Here is a 15,189-nt window from a genome sequence, read left to right as displayed (position 1 = left end):
ATTAATTTGCAGTTTGAAAATATTCATTCATGAATAGTTAGCATAGCAGTTAAGATGCTTGTGACTTGTATCATGGTAACCAGGATTCGGTTCCCAGCTGCCACCTCTGGCTCCCGACTCCAGCTTCCTGCAGGCCCTGGGAGGCAGCAGCGATGGCTTGAGTCATTGGGTTCCTGTTACCCACCTGAGAGACCTGGATTGCATTCTTCATTGCAGGCTTCAGCCCCAGACTAGGCCTGGCCATTGTGGACATACAGGGAGAGAACCGGCAGATGGGCGTTGTATTATCTTTTTCTTTTTCTGCCTCTCAAATAATAAAATTAAAACTTTATACATTCTTTCCAAAACTAAGTGGAGAGTTTTGATATAGACTAGGTAAAAGAAAATAAGGAACTCTTTTGATATTGGAGGATGTTGATGACAATTTGTAACACAATAGGAAAATGTCATTTTTAAACCTTTTTTAAAGATTTATTTATTTATTTGAAAAGCAGAATGGTAGAGGGAGAGAGAAAGAGAGAGAGAGATTCCATCTGCTGGTTCACTCTTCTAATGCTCACAACTAAGACTGGACCAGGCCAAAACCAGAAGCGAGGAATTCCATCCAGGTCTCCATCATGTGCTGCCTCCCAAGTACATTCACAGGAAGCTGGATTGGAAGCAGTGCAGTGGGGACTTGCAGCAGGGACTCCGGTGGGTTGCAGGAGGCCCAGGTGGCAGCTTAATCAGTGTGCTACAGCACCTGCCCCTGTCATCCTGTTTCGGAGACTCATACTGAAGTGTTTTTAGGAATGAAATGTCCTAAAGTCACTGTTTACTTTAAAATACCTCAACAAAAAATGAAAGTGAAACATGATAAAATGCAAGTCTAGGTGGAAAGAATATGCGTATCTGACAGGACAGGGGTCTTCAGAACGTTGTTGGAAAATGCATGTTATTTATGAAAAAACCACGCATAGATGTCGAAAAAATTTTGTACCAAAACAAACTTACCTTTTCATTGTGTTTGACCATGAACTTTTTAAAGTATCTTTATGCTCTTCTCTGCTTTTCTAATTTTTGAAAGATTTCTTAATTAGATAACAACCCAGCCCCTAGGCTGTAGAAGGATGGGCATCATGCCAGTGCCGCTTTTTAAAGACTGGCCATTTCTTTGTGACTTCTCAGATTCCCCTGTGGGCGGTGGCTGGGGAAAGGCATTGATGACGGGAGCCTGGAGAGAATCCTCATTGGAGAACTGATGACGTCGGCCTCTGACGAGGACCTGGTCAAGCAGTGTCGGACTCCACCCCAGCAGAAGTCTCCCACCGCGGCACGGAGACTGAGCATCACTTCCCTGACGGGAAAACCTGCCAGTGAGTTACATTTTAATTGTCCAGTGTGCCTTGGATGTCACAAGCTCCGTGTGGCCATTTGGGGTGGGCGTTGTGGTGCAGCAGTTTAAGTCACATCCCGTAGCACAGTGCTGACTCATGTACTGGCTACTCTGCTTCCAGTCCAGCGTCCTGCCAGTGCGTCTGGGAGGCCAGTGGCTGATGACCAAGTAACCGGGTTCCTCATCCATGTAGGAGATCTGGATGGAATTCCTGGCTCCTGGCTTTGGTTTGGCCCAGCCCCAGCTGTTGTGACATTTGTCACGTGAACCAGTGGATAGAAAATTTCTCTGTCTCTTCCTCTCTTTCTGTCACTCTACTTTTTCAAGTAAATAAATAAATAAATCTTTAAAAAAAAAAAAAAAAAAAAGGCGGAAAGCCTGGTTAAAGAAATTACTAGGAGGCAGGCCATGGTGTCAGTGCTTCAACCATAAGAGGTTTCCCTTTCAGCCATTTTTATGCATTGGTTTAGAAAAAACTGGTGGCCAGTATTGTGGCTTAGCAAGTAGAACCACTGCCTGCAACGCTAGCATTCCATATGGATGCCGGTTCGAGTCCCAGCTGCTTCACTTCAAATCCAGCTCCCTGTTAATGTGCCTGGGAAGGCAGCAGAGGATGGCTCAAGTGCTTGGGCACCTGAACTCACATGGGAGACCTGGATGGAGTTCCGAGCTCCTGGCTTTAGCCTGGCCTAGCCCTAGCTATTGCAGCTATTTGAGGAGTGAACCGGTGGATGGAAAATCTCTGTCTCTCCTCTCTCTCTGTAACTCTGCCTTTCAAATAAATAAATAAATAAATCTTTAAAAAAAAGAAAGAAAGAAAAGTAAAAATAGAGGGGCCGGTGCTGTGGTGTAGCAGGTAAAGCCACCACCTGCAGTGCTGCTATTCCATATGGGTGCCAGTTTGAGTCCCAGGTGCTCCACTTTGGATCCAGCTCTCTGCTATGGTCTGGAAAGACAGTAAAAGATGGCCAAAGTCCTTGAACCCCTGAACCCACATGGGAGACCCGGAAGAAGCTCCTGGCTCCTGGCTTTGGATCAGCGCAGCTCTGGCTGTTACAACCACTTGGGATATGAACCAGTGGATGGAAGACTTCTCTGTCTCTTTGCCTCGGCCTCTCTGTAACTGCCTTTCAAATAAATAAATATTACAAAGAAGAAAAAGAGGGGCTGGCACTGTGGCGCAGTGGGTAAAGCTGCCACCTGCAGTGCCAGCATCCCTTATGGGTGCTGGTTGTAGTCCCAGCTGCTCCACTTTCAATCCAGCTCCCTGCTTATGTGCCTGGGAAGGCAACAGAAGATGGCCCAAGTCCCTGGGCCTCTGCACCCACGTTAGAGATCCAGAAGAAATTTCTTGCCCCTGGCTTTGGACTGGGCCAGCCCTAGTCATTGTAGCCATTTGTGGAGTGAACCAGCAATTCAAAGATCCATCCTTCTGTCTCTACTTCTCTTATCTGTAATTGTCTAATAAATAAATAAATCTTTTAAAAATATATAAATAAATGATACTGTTTTTAAAAAAGAGAAGCAGAACTGAGACTCGGGCCAGACACTTCAGTGTGGGTTGCAGGTGTTCAGCGTGACATCTTAACCAGGACGCCAGACGCTGACCCCACTTCTGTCTTTTCCTAACTCTTGGAGCATGGTGGGCCGTGGCAGGTTAGGTGTCACGTAGCCAGCACACCAGCTCCCTGGGGGAGGGCGGCTGAGAGGAGCAAGCTTGAAGCAGAAACACATGCCAGCCAGGAAGGGACCAAGTCCCACAGGGTGCCTGCCCCTTCCTGTAATGACAGCAGCAAGACTCCTAACTCCAGGTCTGCCATCCAGAGCTTCAGAAGCCACGGTGCGTGCCCCAGAGGGCCTCAGAGGCAGGGGCGTGAAGGAGCATCCAGGCAGCCACGCTGGAGTCTGGGGCTTCCCCCACCTCACTCCCCCTGGTAGCGCATTCCGTGTTCCCCATGAGATGTGTGTTGTCCCTACTTTAAGTTAAGGAAACAGGAAGTGAGACCTCGGTGAGGGTTACCTAGTAGGAGTGGAAAGGGTGGCTTTTTTTTTTTTTTTTTAAGATTTATTTTATTTATTTTTAAAGTCAGAGGCAGAGTTAGAAGGAAAGAGGGAAAGCTAGAGAGAGAAAGATCTTCCATCCACTGGTTCATTCCCCAAATGACTGCAATGGCCAGGACAGGGCCAGGCTGAAGCCAGGAGCTTCTTCCAATTCTACGTTGTGGATACAGGGGCGCAAGTACTCGGGCCCTCCTCTGCTGCTTTCCCAGGCACATTAGCAAGGAGCTGGATCAGAAGCAGAGAAGCTGGGAATAGAACTGGTGCCCATAGGGGATGCTGGCACTGCAGGTGGCAGTTTAACCCACTGCACCCCAGTGCCAGCTCCAAGGGTGGCATTTGTACCCAGGCATCTCCGACTACTTTTCACTGTGGGTGGCCCTGCCAGTGGCCGGACTGCCTGTACGAGTGCCGTGTTTCTGCACAGGTGGACACAGCTGGTTCTTCTGTCTCACCCGAGAATGCAGCACCTGTTCGTTATTTTACAGAACCCAGTGCTGGGCAGATCCAAGAAGGAATTGGAGAAGCCGTGAACAATATCGTGAAACATTTTCACAAACCTGAAAAAGAGGTATTGGGGCCATAACGTTTAGAATGGTGGGACTTCAAAAGCCACTTTATACCTGACGGGGCAACGCACGGGGCCGCACTCTTCCCTATAAGCTTCCCATCGCAGGCTGCAAACGAGCACGTCCAGTCGCTCCCCCGGGCCCTCATTGCGCTGGCACTGTTCAGACAGACGCAGCAGATTTTCCTGGACTCTGTGTTCTCCTCCACAGAGAGGAAGCCTCACGGTCCTGCTGTGCGGGGAAAATGGCCTGGTGGCCGCTCTCGAGCAGGTGTTCCACCATGGATTCAAGTCTGCCCGCATCTTTCACAAGAACGTCTTCATCTGGGACTTCATAGGTAACTGAAGGCGATGTGTGTTGTCAGGCTTCTTAGGAAAATTCAGCAACCCCAGAATTTGAGTGAATAAAGGTTCGTGTTAAGGGAGTATGTTCTTAGAAACAAATACCCAGTAAGCACTGTTTTTCATTCACTCAACAAATGATTTTAGTGCACAATATCCCAGACACTACTCTGGATGCTCGAGACACGCACCAGTAAACAAAACAGAAATCCCTAAGGCTGACAAACTTGCATTCAGATGGGTGTAGGGGAGCAGACAGCACACAAAAGCAGAACAAGGAGGAGCTGATTGAGTGTGGCAGCAGTCAGTCATCTGGAAGAAACAGCGCGGAGTGAGCAAGTGGAGTGAGAGTGCTCCTGTAATGGGTGGCTGTGGGCCCAGGCGGAGGAGGGGGCAGGGAGCCGTGTGGGAGCAGGGTGAGAGGACTGCCCACCCACAGGCCCCTGGAAAGTGTGTCCTGCCCAGTGGGCTGAGCCGAGTGAGGAGAAGATCAGAGATCCTGAGGACTTGGCCTTTATCCTGAATGAAATGGAAGCCTCTGGAAGGCTTTGAGCTGAGAAGCAACATCATCTATTTGTTAAAGGACTTTTTAGCCCTTAGCCAGTAGGGGAACCACTAGCCACACATGACTTTAAATCCAAGTCGATTTATCTTGGGCTGTATTGAACATTGGTTTCCCTAGCCCTACTGCCATGTCCCACTGCTTAGGAGCCTCTTGTTCCTGGTGGCTGCCCAACTGGGCCTTGCAAGGTGGAGACATTTGTCTCAGAGCGCTCCCTGGGGCTGCTGGAGCCCAGAAGCTGTGCCAGCCTGCCGGGCTTGGTGATCTTTGGTTGGTATGCCGCTCTTCTGGAATCCCCAGTTTCACTAATGGGGCGATCAATCACTCTGTGTTTTAGAAGTCAGGCCTAAGCCGGCGCCGTGGCTCAATAGGCTAATCCTCTGCCTTGCAGCGCCGGCACACTGGGTTCTAGTCCCGGTCGGGGCACCGATCCTGTCCCGGTTGCCCCTCTTCCAGGCCAGCTCTCTGCTGTGGCCCGGGAGTGCAGTGGAGGATGGCCCAAGTACTTGGGCCCTGTACCCCATGGGAGACCAGGAGAAGCACCTGGCTCCTGCCATCGGATCAGCGCGGTGCGCTGGCTGCAGCGCGCCTACCGCGGCAGCCATTGGAGGGTGAACCAATGGCAAAAAGGAAGACCTTTCTCTCTGTCTGTCTCTCTCACTGTCCACTCTGCCTGTCAAAAATAAATAAATAAATAAAATTAAATTAAAAAAAAAAAAAAAGAAGAAGAAGTCAGGCCTAAGTGGGGTGGGTGATTTCATCTAACACACATGTTTTAGACAAAGAAGAGTTGACAGAGCAGGGACCCAGGAGTGGTTTTTGTTTTGTTTTTCGTGGAACGTCTAGGCCCTTGGCGCCCCTGCCTCGGGTGTGTGTAGCATCCTCTCTTCCCACGTGGCTTACTCAGATGCAGAGTGTTAGCCGGGCACTCTCTTTCCAGAACAGAGAAGACTGTCTTAGTGGCTACGGCATCACTTCTAGTTACTCCTAGAAGGTTCCAGTCTGAGAATATTCTGCGTTTCTTTTTTTCTTTTTTGCCACTTCATGAAGGCATTTGAAAAAAAGTAAACTTTCCAACATTCTGGAACGCAGTTCGGATTAGAAACTGAGTTCTTGTGAGCGTGTTCCGCCATGAGGCATTACCTCTGGGCCTTGCTCTGAAGCCAGTGATGAGTAGTGCCATAGGCTTCAGGGTCCGCAGTTTCACAGAGCGTCATCAGCATTTCCGGAGCACACTGCTGAGTGTCTGTGTGTGTGTGGTGCCGGCGTGTGTCGTGATGGGATTCTGGTTTCCTTCCCCAGAGAAAGCGGTTGCTTACTTTGAAGCCACTGACCAGATTCTGGACAATGAAGATGATGTGCTTACTCAGAACTCATCCTGCAGGACCTTCTGCCACTACGTGACCGCCATCAACACCGCACCCAGGAGCATCGGGAAGGATGGCAAATTCCAGATTCTCGTTTGCCTTGGAACACGGTATTAAGCTGGTTTTTTCCTTCGCTGTCTCCGCTGCCTGTTGAACAAGATCCAGGAGGGTGTTTGCCCAGCATGACCCCTTCAAAGCCCTCCCTTGGGTTTTTCTGATTGTGAGATGGCCGTTTTCTGGGTACCCTCCGTCACTTCACCACTACCACACGAAGTAGCAAGCAGCCTTCCCATTGAATAGACACTTAAGACACAGACACACTGGCAGACTTTCCCAAGGTCAACAGCAAGAAAGGGAGCCAAGATTCACACCCAGCCCCAAAAGTCCTAGAGAGGTAATGGCTGGGAGCAGGGATGACCGGACATACCTGCACACACATGTGTGAACTCACTGTGTAGACACTGCATGGTGTCATACGCTACTGTTTTGCTTTTAGTTTAATAACATTGTGGGTGGGCTTCTTGCTATATAAATGTCAGCTCTTTAAGACTGTTCCTACCCCTTTATTATTTTTTGAACTTTTATTTATCTTTATTTTATTTGAAATGCAGAGAGGGGCTGGTGCTATGCCGTAATAGGCTAAACCTCTGCCTGCGGTGCTGGTATCCCATATGGGTGCTGGTTCGTGTCCCAGCTGCCCTTTTGCCTATTCAGCTCTCCACTGATGGCCTGGGAAAGCAGTGAAATAAGGCCCGAATACTTGGGCCCCTGCACCTGTGTCAGAGACCCGAAAGAAGCTCCTGGCTTTGAATCAGCCCAGCATTTGCTGTTGCGGCCATTTGAGGAGTGTACCAGCAGATGGAAGACGTTGCTCTCTGTCTCTCCCTCTCTCTTTTTGTAACTTTACCTCTAAAATAAATAAATAAAATCTTCTTAAATAATGGAAAAAAGGAAATGCAGAGAGACAAAGGGAGATGTTGTATGTATTGGTTCACACCCAAAATGCCCACAACAGCCAGGGCTGTGCCATGCTGAAGCCAAGAGCCAAGAACTCCATCTAGGTCTCCCACACAGGTGGCAGAGGCCCAGGTGCTTGAGGCATTACCTGCTGGCCCTGAGGGTGCACGATAGGAAGAAGCCGGAATTAGAAGCAGAGCCAGGACTTGGGTGGAGGCGCTCTGATAAGGAATCCCAGTCAGCGTCATCACTGCTGTGCCTAACACCTTCCCCCTTTAGTTTTCGAAAATAGCACCTACAATTAATTTTTAAAAATGTGTACATATTCATTGCTTTATCTGAGAGAGAGAGAGAGAGATATGCATCTGTTGGTTCATACCACATACCTACAGTGGCCTGAGCTAGTCCAGGGCCAGAGCGAGAAGGCAGGAACAGTCGTGGCCTCTGCAGTGGGCACAAACCCAGTTCCTTGCTGCCACCGTGTCACGGGGTGCACATCCGCAGGGAGCTGGAGCCCAGGCACTTCAGCGTGCGACACAGACATCCCAGCCAGCATCTGAACCAGCAGGCCCTGTGCCTGCCCACATCCCTTAGTTCTAAAACAGCTCTCCGGTTGTAGGCAGTGGAACACACAGACCCTTAGTTTTTGTTGTTTTTAGGCTACTTGAGATTCAGAATGATCTGGTTCTGGTTACGCTGGTCACGAGAGGCACAGAGGAGGGTGCTGAGTGAGGACCTCCCAGGACTTCGCAGCGGGGTGCAGTGCCCAGTGTGACCAGGAAACATTGAGGGGTGAGATTTTGTCCTCAGACAAAACAGCTAAGTTCTGTGTTTCCTCTGAGGAAGAGGGACCCGGTTACAGCTGTGCTTTTCTGGCTCTTTCTGAGCGTGATCTTATCTCCTCTTATCGCTTACTGTTACCATTTATTAGGCCACAGCTTGTAAAGTCTCCTAATGTTTGTCTGCTTTGCCTTTGTTCCTTACCTTGTGATGAAGGGGGAAATGGAATTCTCTGCTCTTTTTATTGTTGTTGCTGAAGATTTGTTTATTTGACAGAGTGACAGAGACAGAGAGCTCTTTCATCACTTGGTTCATTCCCCAAATGCCCAGAGAAACCAGATCTAGGTCTAAGCAAAGCCAGGAGACAGGAAACACCATCCTGGTGCTTGACTTGGGTGGCAGGGGTTCAAGGACCTGGGCTGTTATCTGTGCCTTCTCAGGCACATTAGCAGGGAGCTGAATTAGAAGCGAAGCAGCTGGGACTTGGACTGGCACTGCAGGTTGGGATGCAGGTGTTGGTCAGCCACAGCTTAGTGTGCTGCACGCAGTCCTGGCCCCAGTCCCTGCTAGTTAATGTGGTCTTCAACAGCAAGTATCGCATCTGTAACACAGACATAGAAATGCCATTTTGCCTCTTTGTCAAGTTGGTAAGATCAGAATAGAGAATTTCTTTAATGCACGACTTTCTCATCGACTTTTGGAATCCACTGGGTTTCGGTTCACCTTCCATGTTTGCACTGGCAGGTACCCAGCTTCCTGCTTGGATTTCCTCTCTGCTCACCCTAAGGCTTGGCTGGATTCTACACCAGGCTCCCCGACACCTTCCCGCTTGAGAGAGCCAGGATGTGTGTTGTTGGACCGGAAGTGAGGTCCCTTTGCTCACGTCTGTTTCTGTTTGGGTCTGCAGGGACCACCTGCTCCCACAGTGGATCCCGCTGTTGGCCGAGTGTCCTGCCATCACCAGGATGTACGAGGAGAGCGCGCTCCTGCGGGACCGCATGACCGTCAACTCGCTCATCCGGATCCTGCACACCATTCAGGACTTCAGCATAGTCCTAGAAGGCTCACTCATCAAAGGCGTAGATGTGTAGCCCCGCGGCTGGAAACTGTCCTGACCCCAGCTCCTGAGCCCGCCCCAGCCTCGGGGACCCACCGGAGCTTGTCTGGCTAAGTGAGTCCCTACAAGGGCAGCACACCACACGCCCCAACCTGAACAGTCCTCACTCTGCGGACAAGGCAAAATGCTGTATCGTAGTTCACTTGAACCTGAAATTAGTATAAAATAGAGTATTTTCATGTGTTAGATGTGTGTAAATATGCTATCTTCTTTAAGAAATTATATTACTCTACTAAAATACTTTTCTTAGACTGAATATTCCTGTGACTTCAAATAAGTAGCTTAAAGATGCTGGGGGTGGGGGGAGGCTTGCTGTGGTCAGGGGGAAGCCACAGAGCTGTGACGGCAGGTGTGCGTTCTCCAGGACTGTGGAGGAGGCAGAGTGCGTCCTGTGTCCCAGCTGTCCATCCTGGTGTCTGGTGTCTGTCCCTTTGTGCTGTGAGTGTCCACAGCTTTACCTACTGTACCCCAAGTCCTCACTTGTGTCTTTTAAGTTACAGACCGTTTTGTACATTTGAACTGTCAGTCACTTTTCCAGTCTTTTGGAAATGTTTTCCAGTTGGCACAAGACTAAGGCAGAACTCCAGTATTTTAAATAGTAGCCCCTGGAGCGCGGCTGCTCTGCAGAGAACACAGAAAGCCCTTAGGCCCACTTTGGAATTGGGAGCCTGGACCAGCCTCATCCTTGGCGTCGTCAGGCCTGCTCTTGGAGGTGCTCTGGGGAGATGTGAGTTTGTGTGAGTTGCCCTGAGGTGGCCATGTCTCCGTGGTGGTCCTGGACCTCTCAGAGATCACCCTTGCAGGCCCACCCCCCAGCAGTGGGAGGAGGCGGGCTCTAGGAGGAGTATTTGTTGCCCATGATAATGCAAGTAACAGAAGCAGAGAACAGCCCATCCTGGGTCCCAGGACAAACTTTGCATTCCTTTGTGAGACTTGTCCTCACAAGCAGCTGGCCCTGGGGGAGCGGCAGCCACTGACAGTGGAGGCAGGAGGAGCAGGAGTTGAGAGTGGCTTTCCGGTGTGATATTTCACAGAGACCTTCAGGAATTGACACCCTTTGTGTGGGCCCTGTGACTCCTGTCAGGCACTGACTGGTCCCAGGTGTGGACAGAGCCACCCAGAGCCTCCCAGGATCCTTTTTTTTTTTTTTTTTTTTTTAAAGACTTATTTATTTATTTATTTACTTGAAAGGCAAAGTGACAGTGACTGGCTCCCCAAATGCTTGTAACAGCTGAGTCTGGGCCAGGCTGAAGCCAGGAGCCAGGAACTCCACCTGGATTTCCTCCACGGGTGGAGGAGACTGAAGTGCTTGGTGTTAACAGGAAGCTGCAGTGGAAGCTGTTTGGTCAGGCGCGTATCAGGCAGACATGGGATGCCACCATCGCAGGCGGGGGCTTCACCCACTGCACCGTAATGGCTGCCCCTGCCTCCCAGGGCCCTGGCGTAGTCGGAGGCCCAGGGCTCGAGCCATCTGTGTAACTTACCTTATTTGCTGAAAGAAGAAACTCACCAAGTCAGTGCCTCCTTCCCTTTGTCAAGCACTGGAGTAGATTAGGCGGGCAGCACCCCTGTGGCGGCTGCTGGCTGCGCTCAGATACCTGTGAGGAGGCCTGAAGAGGGCGTGGCCGGCCAGGACAAACCACACATCTGTTGACTGAAGCGGTGTGGCCCTTCTCTGTTGTGGAGCCATCCTGAACATCCATCCGCTGGGTGGTGATCAGAGTGAAGGGCTCTGTAAGGTGTGCTTCTGACACAGCTGGGCAGCCAGGGAGACGACCTGGGAGAGTGTTGTGGACCCCAGCCCTGTGGCCCGCCCCAGGTTCCACAGATGGGAAGGCTTGAGGACCAGAGGGTAAATTCTTACCCTTACCCCAGCTTGTCAGCGACAACACAGGGAGTAAAATTCACGGGATTAGGTCACAGCAGCCTGCATGAGACCGGCATTCAGGGCGTTCGCAGTGATGGTTTCTCTCCTATTGGCTCTTTCCCATCTACCTGCACAGGTAGGAGATGATGGCTGACGTTCACCCATGAGGATTAATATTCATTTTAACATGCTCCTCTTAAGCTAGAAGGAATTACATCTGCTGTGAAAAGCTGGAGCAACGTTGGATTTGGGGCCTGTGAGTTGAGCTTCTACTCTGAAAAGTAATAACTTGAGGAAAGGCCCCACCTAGAGTTCCCCCCAGTTTGTGTAGTTCGGTTGCAGCAGCGCGGCGACACGCGCACACGGAAGAACTGGCACCCACTCTGCTGCGCGGGGCCCCCTGGTCACCCTGGAGCCCGTGTGCTGGCTGCCCACAGCCTGTGCCTGAGAACCTTCCCAGTGGCAGTGCATCCTGATGTCTCAGAATCAGTTTAATATTTGGAAATGGCGTGAAGTGCTCAGGATCCACAGTGAATGAGTACAGCAGTGTGTAAGCTGCGTTTGGGGCCATCCAAGCAGTGCGGTGGTAAGTTTTTGTTCTTCCGTGGCTTTTACCTGAGTCAGTAAAGAAAGGTTCTGAGCACGGCGGTAGCAGAATCCTTAGAATAAGGATGAAGCCTTCCAGCTTCAAGCTGACTCTAGGGGGAGGACCATTCCCTACCTTTAGAAATATCCTTTCTGCCATATTTGAAATTAATGTGTTGCTTTATAATTCTATCTCAAACTTAAGTAAAAGTCAGTTTTATAATTGCCTTTTTTTCCTTGCAAATAAAATCTGAAGCCTGGGACCACAATGAGTATTTCCACATAATAATAGCTTGAGAAGGAACTATTTTAAAATTAAGCTGCCAAAAATACTACACCTGGAAAACTTTGCTTCCCAAGCTTTGTTTGTTTGTTTTTTGTTAATGTGAAACCCCTGAGCCTTTATGACACAGTGGCATTCCTGCAGTGTTGGCGTTTCGTGTGAGGTCCTGTATCTGTCCTAGCTGGGCCACCTTAAAAGTGAGGGCAGCTTGGTTTGAAGGAGCAGGAAGCGCCCTGTAGGTGGGAGAAAAAGCGTGCTTCAAAAACCGGGAGTAAGGCCACTGCACTCCCGCTCCAGCTCAGATCTTCACAGAGGGCGCCTGGACTTGTGTAAGTCTGGATTTCCCTCTAAACTCTCTCTCAGATGTCCCGCGCATTCTTGTACCTCGTGTAACCCCGTGGTGTTTGCGCAACGTGACTGAGAAGCCATAGTGAGCCTCTGTCCCGCGCTGTGAAGGATGCCGGGAAGCACTGCGCGGCCCCAGTTCCTTTTTTGGCAGCAAAGCTCTGCAGTGTGTGAATGTAGGTGAAAAGGGAAGCTTAGGACTGCCAGACGCTGGTGTGTCCTGGGAGGGGGGAGCCAGTTAGGATTTCCAGCAGATCTTCCTTTAGGGAACTGCATTTTCTGTGAGGTTTACAGAAGTGTCCCTGTCACTCTGCCGAGGGACGGTCTGCCCTTGAGCTGCGTATTTCTCAGTAGCAGCACCTTCTCTGGTTGGGAGCAGTCTGAGCCCTGCTCCACTTTTCATCAAGCAGCTCCTGTTCCCAAGTCCTCTCTCTCTGGAATCTCTGTTCGTTAAGTGTTTATTAAATTCCCACTCAGCATAAACAGGAGATGTGGAACAAGTGCAAACTTCTGGGCTCTTCGTTCCTGTTAAAGACACTTCCGAGTCTGTGGAGTCAAGCGGGGTTCCTAGCTTTCTGAAGAGATAGCTGGTGTGTCCCCAAGAGGACCGGTTAGAGCCGCCGGCCCTCTGAGGGGCCGCGTGAAGACTGGCTTCGGAAAGCCACCGATGCGCGTGAGAAAAACTCTCCAAGTGTGATTCTCCTCCTTGAAGGGAACTGGCGTCTCTGGGTTACGCAGGAGGGACACTTTCTTGGTCAGTTGTCTGCGTAGACGCGGGTGTGAACCCAGTCTGTTCTCAGCACGGTGGAGGTGCACAGTGCGTTCCATTGTCAGTTGTGAGGGTGTGAGCCTTCAGAAGTCCGTGTGACTCTTAAACCATATGTAAATGTTCCCTGTGTGTCTTTTTTTTCTAAATTACAGTGTGTCTGCATTTAAATTATATTGTTCTCCTTTGTATCGTTAACACATCAGAACTGGATTTTTTTCCCTCATCTGAACGTAGTACAAAACTTAAAGAGTATTGTGATATGAAGCACTTTAACATACATATCAGACAAACTGACGTGGGTTTTTCAGGTTTTGGAGTACATTTAAATATGACTTTTCATGCTTTGTTCTTTACAAATAAAACTGGGGTTGATACTTTGTTTTGCTTCGTTATTGTGTCGTAACACTGTCTAACAGGTAAGCGACTTGAGGAGGCAGGAAGGTGAAAGCCATTACGTAATAAAAATGCGGCCTGCTGGGCAGCCGCCATCCAGAACCCTACCTCACGTCATCCAGAAAAACCAATTCCTGGTGGCTTAAAATGCATACAAAAGTCCTGCTGTGTCAGTGTGCACTGTAATGTGGGAGTCACAGATAAACATGACCGTCTGTGTAGTGGCTGGGTGGTGATGGGAGGACAGGGGCTTGCGGCAGAATTGGGGCTGCTGCAATGAATGAACTCGCAGCCAGGGTCTCGCTGACAGGGGGGTTCCTTGTCACCCACTGGGGAAGACAGGAAAAGCAAGCCAGTGGGAGGAACACCGGCTCCCTGTGGACGCGGTGAGTGTGAGATCAGACGTCAAGGGGAGAGCTCAGGGTCAGTGCAGGGCAGGGCTCTCTGGCTCCAGCTGAACAGGGGTTTCTTGGAAAGAACTATGTGTTAGAGAAACAGAACCAACAGATGTGGACATAGGAAGAAAGAAAGGGGCCGGTGCTGCGGGGCAGCAAGTGAAGCCACTGCCAGCACCACCCGCATCCTGGATGAGCACCAGTTCAAGTCCCGGCTGTTCCACTCCTCATCCTGCTCCCTGCTCGTATTCTTGGGAAAGCAACAAGAGATGGCCCAAGTCCTCGGGCCCCTGCCACCAGCGTGAGAGACCTGAGTGGAGCTGCTGAGTCCATCTGCAGCGGTGTGGGGAGTGAACCAGCAGGTGGAGGATCTTTATATGTCTCCCTGCCTCTTCCCCGTCTTTCAAATAATTAAATAATTTTTTAAAATAAGGGAGGGGCCGGTGTTATGGAGTAGTGGGTAAAGCTGCCTGCTGCCTGCAGTGTCGGCATCCCATATGGGCGCCGGTTCAAGTCCCAACTGTTCCCACTTCTGACCCAACTCTCTGCTATGGCCTGGGAAAGCAGTAGAAGATGGCCTGAGTCCTTGGGGCCCTGCCCTGACATGGGAAGACCCAGAAGAAGCTCCTGGCTCCTGGCTTCGGATCGGTACAGCTCCAGCCGATGTGGCCAATTGGGGAGTGAACCAGCAGATGAAAGACCTCTCTGTGTGTTACTCTTGACTTTCAAATAAATAAATCTTTGAAAAAAAATGAGGCTAAAAGCCCACCCCACAATCACCTTTATTACCTTCACCATACGATTGAGAGCACACAGCCTTTCTGTGCCTGACTTATTTCACTTAATGTCCTCCAATCCCATCCATAAGTGGCAGAATTTCATTCTTTTTTGTGGTTAATCAATGCTCCATTGTTCATGTCTTTGTTAATTTTAAGATTTATTTATTTATTTTTAAAGGTAGACCAACAGACAGAGGGGGAAGATAGATCTTCCTTGTGCTGGTTCACTCCCCAGATGCCTGCAGCATCCAGGGCTGAGATAGGCCGAAGCCAGGAGCCATGAACTCCTTCAGAGTCTCTAATACGAGTGGTAGGGGCCCAGGAATCCGGGCAGTCTTCTGCCTTTCCAAGTACCACATCAGCAAGAAAGTGGACCAGAAGTGAAAACAGCCAGGGCTTGAACTGTGCTCTGATGTGGGATGCTGGCGTCAAGTGGCAGCTTAACCCACTGTGCCACGCCAGCCTCCGCATTTTCCTTATCCACGCATCTCCGTGAACACCTCAGCTGATCCCAGTCTTGACTGTGGTGAACAGTACCACACTAAACACAGTGGTGGGATGCCACACGGGGTGGCTTTACCCCTGGTTCTCTAGGAACCTCACTGCTCTTTTCCATAGGGGCTGTGCTGAGGTCCCTCGCAGGGGCT

The 15,189-nt window shown here is 50.1% G+C and overlaps 1 protein-coding gene across 1 annotated transcript in view; it reads left to right on the top strand.

The window, feature by feature from the left end:
• Positions 1-13,352, top strand: part of DENND5B (DENN domain containing 5B) — a 206,569-nt gene extending 193,217 nt beyond the window's left edge. Inside the window, exons 17-21 of the mRNA XM_062195035.1 lie at positions 1,168-1,355; positions 3,922-4,004; positions 4,213-4,339; positions 6,208-6,382; positions 8,917-13,352. Coding sequence (XP_062051019.1) covers positions 1,168-1,355; positions 3,922-4,004; positions 4,213-4,339; positions 6,208-6,382; positions 8,917-9,100 — 757 coding nt within the window. The 3' untranslated portion in view covers positions 9,101-13,352. The remainder of the gene's footprint in view (positions 1-1,167; positions 1,356-3,921; positions 4,005-4,212; positions 4,340-6,207; positions 6,383-8,916) is intronic.
• Positions 13,353-15,189: the final 1,837 nt, after the last annotated feature.

The sequence above is a fragment of the Lepus europaeus genome, chromosome 6, assembly GCF_033115175.1.
Source record: "Lepus europaeus isolate LE1 chromosome 6, mLepTim1.pri, whole genome shotgun sequence".
In the NCBI taxonomy this organism is placed as follows: domain Eukaryota; kingdom Metazoa; phylum Chordata; class Mammalia; order Lagomorpha; family Leporidae; genus Lepus; species Lepus europaeus.
This window is presented reverse-complemented; position numbering and strand designations above follow the sequence as displayed.